Consider the following 12,080-nt stretch of genomic DNA (forward strand, 5'->3'; position numbering starts at 1 on the left):
ACTTGGTCCTGAATCAATGTGCGTTTGAGTGAACCAGACTCTGCCATTCTTACTGATCTAAAAAAACAAAAAACACTCTCATATCAGCATATGACTGTCAATTAGACCCAGACGGGACAGATAGTTTTACTGCTTTAAATTCCTTCCTCATGTCATTTAAACCTGTGTGACTCTGAAGAAAATACTTGTTGCTCTGTTCTATACAGAGACTGAGGCTGCAAAAGATCACCTTTAATGTAGCACTGAAGTAGTTCATATGTGACCCTGGACCACAAAACCAGTCAATTATACATCAGCTGAAAGCTGAAAAAAGAAACTTTCCATTGATGTATGGTGCAAATAAAAAATCTAAATATTGAGAAAATCGCCTTTAAAGTTGTCCAAATTAAGTTCTTGCATATACTCAAAAATTAAGTTTTGATATATTTATGGTAGGAAATTTACTAAATATCTTCATGGAACATGCTCTTTACTTAATGTCCTAATGATTTTTGGCATAAAAGAAAAATGGATAATTTTGACCCTTACAATGCATTTTTGACTTGCTACAAATATACCCCAGCGACTTAAGACTGCTTTTGTGCTCCAGGGTGACACGGGTGCTATTTTCCAAATCTTCTGATGATAGCTTTGTGATAGAAACTTAATGAAACTAGAGTGCTGCAGGGATAATGTAATTTTGTAAGCTAACTTTGTAAGATAGGTGAGTATTACCAAGTGAGCATTACGATTTTCCATTGGCTTTTGGATTACTGCAGAAAAAAGCTCTGTGACAAAGCAAGCGTTGATTCATGTCTGGTTTTCATGCTTCATGTTTTATCAAAATAACCTTCACAAATGAACACAGCTTGCATGAATTTTGAAGACTAAATATAATCGCCTGAAGACGTTACATAAACTATCAACGTGACCACCGCTGTGTTTAAATGCCCACTTGACGTTTAATCACTTGTTAGCAACTGCCTTTTTAAAGATATGCAAAAGCCTAGGTGTTACTCATATATTTCACGCTGAAAATATCTTGAGCTTATTTCAGGCATTTTAAGCCATTCAAAAAACCTACTGATTTTGGGATTATGAAACCAGAAGCATTCAAAATGGAATCGGGTTGCATCCAAAAACACTAACTAACTCCCCCCCCGCAGCGTTCTGTTGACCGCCGTTCAAAAGTTTGGTATCAGTAAGATTTTTTAGGTTTTATGCTCAACAAGGCTGTATTTATTTAATCAAAATACATTAAAACAGTAATATTGTGAAATATTATTGCAATTTCTAATATTGGTTTCCTATTTTAATATACTTTAAAATATAATATACTTCTGAGATCAAAGCTGCATTTTCAGCATCATTACTCCAGTCTTCAGTGTCACATGATCTTCAGAAATCATTCTAATATACTGATTTATTATCAATACTGAAAACACTTGTGCTGCTTAATATTTCTTGGAACTTGTGATACTTTTTTCTTTGATTCTTTGATGAACACAAAGTGAAAAGCACAGCATTTATTCAAAATAGAGTTTTTTCTAACAATATAAGTCTTTACAATCACTTTTTATCCATTTAACATCCTTGCTGAAAAAAAGAAAGAAAAAAACGTACTGTCCCCAAACTTTTGAATAGCAGTGTATACAAATTTTTTTTATTTAGAATAAACTCGGTTCTTTTTAACTTTTTATTTTATCAAAAGACCCTGAAGAAAGTATCACAGGTTCCCAAAAAATATTAAGCAGCACAAGAGTTTTAAAACTGGTAATAAATCAGTATATTATTATGATTTCTGAAGATCATGTGACACTGAAGACTGGAGGAAGGATGCTGAAAATTCAGCTCTGATCACAGCAATAATTTATATTTTAAAGTATATTAAAATAGAGAACTGTTATTTTAAATTGCAACAAAATATTTCACAATTTTTTTTTTTAAGTTTTGATCAAATAGATACAGCCTTGATGAGCATAATAAACTTCATTAAAAAACATATAAAGTCTTACTGATCCCAAACGTTTGAACGGCAGTGTATATTTGTGGAGTTGAGCATACAGTTCTAGAGCAACATGAGGGTGAGTTGACAGAGAGTGGCTGAAGTCAATTTCTAAAGCCTTCTTCCATATGAAGGCCTGAAATCAGATTACTGATCACCACACCCTACATAGAGATTGATTTAAAAACAAATCTGAATTGAAACAGCTTTAAATATACAAACCAATGTAAAACATTAGAGTTCCATACAGTCTGTTTGCAAAAACCTTCTATATAAGTGTATTTTAAAGGACTTCGGCTCATTTATAAATGAGCATGTTAGACAATGTAAAAAGCACCAACAAATGCGTCATAGAAATGCGTCAATGATATGTACAATGAATGCATACGCTTGAATGAAAGAGAAAGTGTGGAAATGAATAAAAAGCAACAGCTTATCATGCACATGAAGAAATCCATACAGGAGACCTGAGGAGCTTCACATCTGTCACGGGTGGGACACACACATACGAACTGCAGGGTGTGTGAGTCTTCCAAGCTGTTTTGATTATACACCAGCCGTCGTCTGTTCTTAAAGCAGAAATCCAGCTCACTGGAGAGGTCCAGTCTCTCAGTCTGAGGTTTCACGAGCCGCTTGGGCTCTAGGGCTCCTCGCTGGAGGAGGTGGCCCCGTCTGTGGGCTCCGGGGAGGGGGCCGAGGCTTTGGGCTCCGTGGAGCTGCTGCTGTTTTTGTTCGAGCCGCTCCGCTCTGAGGAGCTCTGTCCATCCTGACCCTCCGAGTTCTCCAGCATCTCCTGGATGAGAGGAGGCATTGATCCAGGGATCTCCATCTTCAGAGAGATCACTCGCTCTGCACCTGCAGGAGACAGTCACTGTCAGCTCCATCTGTTTTGCTGTAGGCAATCTTTTTTTTTGTTGACAAATTTAAATATCACTCTCTAACATGTATTTATGTAGGATCCCTGCAATTTTGTGTTCAATCCTGTTTTGCTGTAATATTAGTTTTAAAAAATGTTAGCAAATAGAAGTCAAACAGGTGCTAACACTGCAAAAAATGCTTTTCTTACTTGTTTCCAGGAAAAAAATCTTAAATCAAGAAGGATTTTCTAGACATTATTGTCTTCTTTTCAGAAAAAAAATGTCAAAATTAAGTGAGGTTTTGCTTAGAACAAGCAAAATAATCTGCCAATGGGTAAACAAAACAATCTTTTGAAATAATTTGTAGGAGTGTGTGTGAAAAAACAAAAAACAGAAGTAACTCCCTTTGTAATCGTTAACATTTCACAAGTAACTGTAATTTAACTGATTACAATTACATTTGTTTTGTAATTAAATGACATAATAGTGTTACATGCTGGAAACAACTATACTGTCACAACATATTTAGGACTGGGGGTCAGGGATTAAGAATCACCCCAATTTTAATCAGCCATTCTCCCGTATTTTATAAAACACATCTTAGGATTCGAGGGATGCTGGTCCTTTAATGTCTATGCCAGTTACAGTACTTTGAAAGTTCAGCGGTCACTGAAGATCCTGAAGTTACTACGCCTCAGTGTTGACCTGATGAAGAATCAGCGTTCATGCTGACCTTTAGCACTGATACTGCGCAGGTCTGTGATCTTCATCAGGGTCTTGGGGAACATGTGTGGTTTGCTGGGTCTGCGCTTTCGCACGTAGATTTTCAGAGCCTCTAGCAGGGGCTCCTGGAGCTGGTCCACTTTTGAAGGCTCTTCCAAATCCTGACGATCTACAGAGACAGCACATGATCAGAGACATTATAAATTAATAAGATATCACAAACAGTCCAGCCCTCAGAGTGCTGTTGAACAGAATATGAACCCTCTAAATGTGCCATGCTCAGTGATGAAGCGATGAAGGGCAGTGTTATCACTCTCACTTTCTGCTAGGGGTGTAACGGTACACAAACATGATGGTTTGGGACGTACCTCGGTTTTGACGTTACGGTTCGGTATGATTTCGCTAAAAACTAAATATAAAATTGCATTTTTTTTATAAATTAAACAAATCGCTCTCTCTTTAAATAAATTCAATTATAATTAACATTTTCTTAGGGATAAAAATCTACCCCTCAGCTTATGCTCTAAACTATAGGGAGCCCTTTTACATTACTATAAGGTTAACAACCCCAAACATGCAAACATGTAAACTGCACATAATGCAGTTTTTAAATTAACTTCTAAGTTATACAGTTTTTATTCGTTGTTGAAATATATTAATTTACACAGTGCCTGTCATAACCTGTTTCATAACAGATTTATTTAAACATGCATTAAATAATTAAGACATCACTCACCGGTTAAGTAAAATATAATGAGTATACAGTCTAATATTCCGCCAAATGCTCTTAATTTCTCTGGTGAACTAACGAGTTGTAGACACTGAGGACTTGCCTGAGGTAAATGAAATGCTACTGTGTTTTATTGACGTCTTTACGCAGTTGAAATGCTGATTGAGCAATTACATGAGATGTTCATTCATGTTTATTTCATGTTAAAACTAGTAGTAAAGAGGAAGATTTTTCCATCTACAGACTTTTCCCTGACTGTACACAATGCCTACTTAGCAGTCAGATGTCCGTATGCACAAAGACACGGATCCCTAAACAAGGCCATATCTGAAGATGAAACTTTTTTTGTAGAAGCATTTTTTAAATTTGAACTAGGACTACACCATGTTATGTACTAGCAACTGCAAAAGACTGCAAGTGGAATGCAAAAAACATGGTGAAATATATAATGGGCGATATATTGCGTCACCAAAAATGACTGAGGTCATGTACATACTGTATATTGTGCGATAAGTCGATTAGGCCTATCTGTAGTGGTGTGTGCAGGAGCATCACCTCCAGAGATGAGGCAGATGGCAGACAGCAGTCCCGTCTCCGTGTCGTCCATCTCGATGGGCAGGAGCTGGTTGGCGAAGGTGAACACCAGTTCTGTCAGCGGGCCGAAGCCAGCGTTGTGCATCTGTGTGCGGTTCAGCGTGAGACCGTCAGAGAACGTCATTGTGTCCTGGTCAGGGGTGTAACGTGTGCAGATACGCAGTATCTAGAGAGTAAGCATCAAATCACTGTAACAATAGACCAGCCTATTATAGATCAGCTTCACTTCTCTGTATGACAAATAATTAGGAAACTGACCCAAGATGAGCCTAACCCTAACACCTTTCTGAGACACTGAAAGCTGAATGTGTGTATACAGACATGAGTATAAGAGACGGAAATGTTTGTGATGAAAAGCAACGGCCACAAAGGCTGAGTGCTAATACATGATATACAGCTCTGCTTTTATTATACAGTGGGCTAAATGTTTCTTTGTCTTTTTGTAGACATTTTGAAGTCTTTGCAGCTGGGTTGAAGCAGCAGCACAAAGTTGAACACACTCTTGGTGATGCAGTTTGGTGCTGCTGGAAATGTAAATCTGTAGTACTTCCACTTTTGGATGCAACCTGCTTATGAAATAATTTGTTGATTATTTTGTGAATATATCATAATATAATTATCATAATATAATTATATCATAATAACAAGAAATAGCATGCCACATCCTGCCCAAATGTTATGCTCCAAACAATATTCAAATGGAAAGCATTTGCACAGGAACATGCATTTTTGTGGCGACTAGCCAATGGTATACTAGCTTGCTTGTTTTGTGGCATAAATTAATATTCTCTGTTTTTAAGTCAACTGGCTGCTAAGAAATCTGGACCTAATAAAAAAAAAAAAAGATGAACATGCTGATGCAGTGCTTCGGACCTACATTTATGTCTGGAGGAGGACCATTTACATCAAAATTTTATTAAACTCACATTCTTTTCAGAGCATAAAATGCTTAATCATCCATTTTGAGTGAGATTATAGTGTTTGTGCATCTTCCATTGTGCATTTAACTACAATAATGGCCAACAGATGTCTGTGGGTGAGTAATTTACTTCTTGATTTGCTTTGTAAAAATGACTTTGTGTCGATTAAATATTTTTATGGTGCATTATTATCAATGTGTTTATTGCTACGTTTTGCATGGCAAAAACAGACATAGGGCAGTGCTTACAAGTAATTCATGACAACCTCACGGAGTCTCAACAATGTCAAGTCTGTAAAAGTCAGAGATCTCAATATGAACTCAAACAATTGACTTTTTATTGTTCTTAAGGAATTATACGAGAAACATCTGACATAAAGTTACAGGAAACATAACTGAGAACTCCATTAAATCACCTCGGCTGTGAAACAACAACACCTGAGCAATACAATTTACTTCTGCGTGTGTATATGTATAATAAGAGTGTATAGTGTGTGTGTGTGTGTGTGTGTGTGTGTGTGTGTGGTTCTACAGCACAAACTGTGGCTTGCTGACAGTGATTGGCGGCACTGTCAAGAAGATGAAACAGAATAAAACATGACTGCTGCAGACAGCAGGCTGCTCTCTCTCTACACTACACACACACACACACACACACACACACACAGAGGCGTGTTTGATCCTCCTCCTCAACACAAACTCTATATAACATAACGGTGAGTTGCTATCACAGGACACACACTCATACCTTTGGAGCTGGAATAAGTGATTGTGTGTGTGTGTGTGTGTTTGAGACAGACAGACAGACAAAGTATAAGACTTCACTGTCTTTATATATACTGTATAAGTTTGTTTTTCACTGATGTTCACCTATAATGCTAGTCAAGGTTTTATGCACCAAAAACATTAAAACTATTTACACAGATATTTGTTCAGTCTGTTTCATTTCCACAACAATTATTACAAATAAATAAATAAAAAGGACAGGAAATATTTAGTTGGAATTATTTAGAGTATGTTGTTGTATATGTATATGTGTAATGTATTGTGTGAGATAAAGATGGCGTGAATGATACGAGAGACAAGAATGGCAAAACTGCAGTGTTTATGTGAGCAGTATATGTTTTCCTTGTACATCAAACTCCTATGAATCAAGAAAATCCTGTTTTCCGTGACACATGTGGGAACTAATTGTTTGTATTAGATGAAGGTCTATCACTCGGTTGTTGGTCTATCTATTTTCTCTCTCTCTCTCTCATCTCCTGCTCGCCGAGTGTCGACCGCTCTCGTTCTGTCTCATTACTGCAGGAAAGACAACTCGGCTCTCACACAAACAACAAACAAAGAAATGTCTCTCTACACAGTGAATACAAAGTACAGTGTAACCGTGGACGTTTACTGAGAAACCAAGAGCTGAAATATTACTGCACATCATGTTATTACAGGACAAAACATGAGCAGACTGACCTACTGAAACACTGCATCAACAAACCTATGAGAAACATGATCTGAGCTCAAACTGTACCTTTCATTTATGAATTAGCCTAATAGAAAACAATTCATCAAACAGTCCGACATCACCAACTCATCTAAACTAATCTTACAAGACAACCAGTGACAACAAACTCTTCACAAGAACGCTTCATCCTCTTACTTGTTAAATATTCATTAGATAAGTCACATTTTTTGCAACCCACTATTTTCAATAGGAGTCATCCATTGCCAACATAGTTCATTTAAGCAGATCAGTCTGTTCCTGCTTTTTGTTTTCATTGCAGTAACTGAAGGAAATCCTGATTGTTTTGCTAAACAGCAAAATAAATGAATAAACAGGAAGTACAACATCTGCATCACTATCATCTATTGAAAAAGGATTGAGATTCCAAGGTGTAACAGTAAAACTATACTTAATAAAGCCTATAGAGTTTTACTTGCAGTATTTTGCTGTCTTTGAAGAAGCAGTTTCTGACTGCATGCTTTCTTTCAAAAAAAGGGTACATTTTTTAAACATAATTTTGGGTCACAGGCACATACAGCAATGCTATGTTAATAGACTCTGCAAAAAGAGGCATATGATTGGACAGATTGGACTCTTATGGCCAATTAGGTAAGCCTGGGGATATTAACAAGACGATAGAGGCCACTGTTGTCTCAAGCATTGCAAATGTACAGTTCTAATTAGTCATTTGTTCTCAAGACAGAAAAGCACTAGTAGTTGAGAAACCCTGCATTAGATGACAAATGCTACAATAGTTCTGTTCATGTTCAGTTTGCCACCTTTACAAAAGTATAAATCATATCTGAAGCCTGTTCTCTAATATGACAGGAAACAAATCCAAACATTCAATTACAGGTGTTTACTTATTCATTAAATTCTCCCATTCAAGAAAAAAAACCTCAAGCAAATAGTTACATTTAAATTTTACAGGAAGTAATTAAAGAAAGGTTTATCAGAATATTTAAGCATTCAAACTAGCCCCTGCTGAGTGATAGCTTAAATTAGGCTAGATCTTAAGCTTTAATCCTGCTACACATTCTTCATTGTTTGCTTTTTATTTCATTTTAGTTATTTATTTTTACAAAACAGCTTGTAAATATTCAGGTATAAATAACACACTTAAAATGTAAATATAGTATTTAATATGTATTATATTTAAAATAAACAGTCAAGTTCTGTTTTATGCCATAGTTGTGTATAAAACAGTTTGGTTGCATGACAGTCATGATAGTCAAGCGCACACACACATGCACACACGCACACATGTTGGTTTTTGTGGTTTATGGGGACTCTCCATAGGCGTAATGGTTTTTATACTGAACAAACTGTGTGTGCTATTGCCCTACACCAACCCTACACCTAAACTTAGCCCTCACAGGAGACTTTGTGCATTTTTAGATTTTCAAAAAAACACCATTTAGTATGTTTTTTAAGCCTTTTGAATTACGGGGACATAGGCAGTGTCCTCATAAACCACCTTCATATTGTAATACCTCTGTCATACCCACGTCATTATACAAATTTGTGTCCTCATAAACCACATAAACGCGCACACATACACACACACACACACACACACACACACACACACACACACGCACACACATGCACACACACACACACACACACACACACACACACACACACACACACACACACACACACATGCACACACACACACACACACACATACACACACACACACACACATGCACATACCAATATGTCGAGGCAGGCGGCTTTGAGCAGTGTGATCTGATCGGCGATAGTGAGTCCAGTGAAACCAGGAACTCGTTTGGCAAACTCCACGATTTTAATAATGCACTTAGTGGCCAGTTCACTGAACTTGTCCCAGAGACCCAGGTCCAGACGCACGCGGTGATCCGCACTGGAGTTCTGCAGAAGACACACACACACACACACACACACACACACACACAGCAATAGAGTTAAAACAAAATCTTCTGTCTAACATGCATCACTTCAAAGCATACATGTTTATGGGTTGTGGTTGTTAGTGTCTTTGGCTAAGACCTAAAATACTCAAAATATACTCAATACTCTAAGATGAGCTACAGAATGAGTGAGGCACGACTGACTCTGAGGAGCGTCTGCTTTGAGAGCAGCTGATGCTAATGTGTTTGTTTTCCAAGAGTTTACATTAAACAGCCCATCTGTTTCAGATCAGCAGTCTCACTTCTCCAGACCTCCCATGTTCACACAGCAGTAACATCAACAGAAACAGAGACGGAGGAATAATGCTCTTGTGCTCTATATGAGCACTTAAACACTTATTGCTTGCAATCTTATTATTACTAAAAGTAATAGTAGAGGAAAATAAAACACTTTATTAAATAACAATAACGAGAATTGTGGTGAGAAATGTTCCATGCTGCAATATATATTTTTTATTTATTTATTTTTTGTGACCAAAATGCATTTTAAATATATGGCAAATAGTGAAGCTCAATTAAATATATTTTTGAAATAGAAAACACTGTAACACTTTATTTTAGGGTCTCTTAACTAGTTGCTTATAAGAATGCATATTACTAGCATATTAGCCATTTATTAGTAGTAATTAAGCACATATTAATGTCTTATTCTACATCCCTAATCCTACCCAATACCTAAACTTAACAACTACCTTACTAACTATTAATAAGCAGCAAATGAGGAATTTATTGAGGGAAAAGTTGTAGTTACTAGTGAATAAGTGTTCCCTATTCTAAAGTGTTACCGAAAATATTTAGTTTCAACCCTCATATATCAAAATGTTTTGCAAAATGTATTTCAGGGACAATAAAATACATTTCCAATCTTATAGTAGCCTACATTTAGAGTAAATGCAAATGTGGAAGGAATATTATTTGAATTGAATTTTATTCAAATGTTCATGCATATCAAAGACAACAAAAAAAGTTTTTCTTCAAATGTGACATACTTTTATTTATGTTTTAAATTAATTTTTTGGAAAATTCATTCTTGCTCTTTGTATACTTTCCCTTTTATTATTACTCTAAAGCAATTGTGATAAATGTGTAAACAATTAGTTTGGAGAGTTTGCAGAGTTTGGAGAACTGTGTCAAATCGATTGAGAAAAACTTGCACATAAACTAGCATTTTAAATATATTTGAAAAATCATGTGACGTTTAAAAGTATCGCTTTCTGTCAATTCTGAGATATCCCAAAAAGAAATAGCCAGGATCATTCCCACTGGCCCCGGGTTCGATTCTGTCACTAGCCTTATTCATCGAAGAGTTATGGTTTCCTGTGCTCTGGACTGAAAGCCGCAGGCTGTGAGATGCTCTGCGTGGATCTATTGTCTCGGGCTCAGATCAGTAAATATGATCTCTGCTTCAGAGAGAAGCATATCACAGCTGCCATTAAATCCCTCTAAGAGAGTGGCGGCACATTTCGCTGAGAGACCTCACCAATGATTGGCAAACTAACAGCAGAAAGACAAGCGGCCAGACTTTGATATTAAACCTACTTGTCTTCTTCCTCCCCGGGGCAAAGACGACACTGCTTCCAATCTCAGTCAATTACCACACGGTCATAATTCAATAGAGCCAAACAAGGAAGTGGCCAGGGAATTCTAATTTCATTTAGCAACATTTATCCTAACAAATTAGACAACTTGCGACATTAGAAAATAAGCTGGCGATGTTAGAACGAGTGCATCGGCATCGATCACACAAACAGTGCTAACAATGATGTAAAAGAGCACATGCTGCCTATGCAGCTAATATCCAGTCATCTCAAAACCACCTCCTTGAACCGAAGGCCACATATCAGCACTGTTTTATTTGATCTTTAAAGCTGCCAGGGTCATTTCTCATAACCATCACTGTCAATAAAGCATTATTCATTGTAGGACGGAAGCGCAGCTATATCTCTCTCACCCGCCTGTGAACTCCTCAATCACTGAAGGACGAGATTTGAATATTTTATGGCATAATTGGAGCTTTAACCTAATCTGAGAAAGTGTGGCTTCTTTTCTGTTGCTTACAAAAAGCATGTCGGGAACCAATCGTATTTAATAATGAGGAACTTCTCTCAGGCTGAGAGCGAGGATAATTAGCCCTGATCCAGATTAAAGCCATGTTTAAACACTCGCTGCTGTTCAGGCAAACACCATCGCTAAGCGTGACATATCTGTGCTTTTTTGGGAGTAAGTGAGACAAGGAAAGATATAAACATCTATAGCTTTTATCAATGCAAAATGACAGAAAATCATGCCAGCAGAAATGAACCCCTAAGCTAACATACGCAGGGCTCGACATTAACTTTTTTTTTTTTTCATTAAATTTTGTTGCTGGGAAATTACGTTTTTTATGATTAAAGTTACTGCATACTGAAATTTACTTAAATTGTAGTTTTATTCTTAACCTTATTAAATGTTTGTGTCATCTTTCATATCAAATTCTTACATTTTATTAATAATTTCAGTTATTATAATTAGACAGTTTAATGATGCTGAAATGCATTAACAATGCAGTTACATCTGCGTAAATGTTATTATGAGCCCAAGTCATTTTTTAATATACAAATATGAAATTTTAGAAAAAAAAATGCAATGAGATACTACTTTTACATTTGAAAATAAACCACCAGTAGGTGGCAGCACGTGTCAGTCTTAATGAGTGAGCCATTGAGTCATTCATTTAAACGATTCGTTCAGATGGCTGATTCATTCAAGAATGAAGCAAGTGCCTGTCTTTATATTTGGGTAATTGAATCATTGACTCAATTCATTCAAAAACGCTGAATC

General features: G+C 36.6%; 1 protein-coding gene across 1 annotated transcript in view; it reads right to left on the reverse strand.

Moving 5' to 3' along the window:
* Nucleotides 1–2,624: 2,624 nt before the first annotated feature.
* LOC306885543 (retinoic acid receptor beta-like) overlaps nucleotides 2,625–12,080 on the reverse strand; it is a gene marked incomplete at both ends in the record, with an annotated part of 167,119 nt that continues 157,663 nt past the window's right edge. The window contains 4 exons of the mRNA XM_079442143.1: nucleotides 2,625–2,839; nucleotides 3,575–3,733; nucleotides 4,850–5,054; nucleotides 9,025–9,201. Of these exons, the coding sequence (XP_079298269.1) occupies nucleotides 2,625–2,839; nucleotides 3,575–3,733; nucleotides 4,850–5,054; nucleotides 9,025–9,201 (756 nt within the window). The remainder of the gene's footprint in view (nucleotides 2,840–3,574; nucleotides 3,734–4,849; nucleotides 5,055–9,024; nucleotides 9,202–12,080) is intronic.

The sequence above is a fragment of the Barbus barbus genome (assembly GCF_936440315.1).
Source record: "Barbus barbus genome assembly, chromosome: 19".
In the NCBI taxonomy this organism is placed as follows: Eukaryota; Metazoa; Chordata; class Actinopteri; order Cypriniformes; family Cyprinidae; genus Barbus; species Barbus barbus.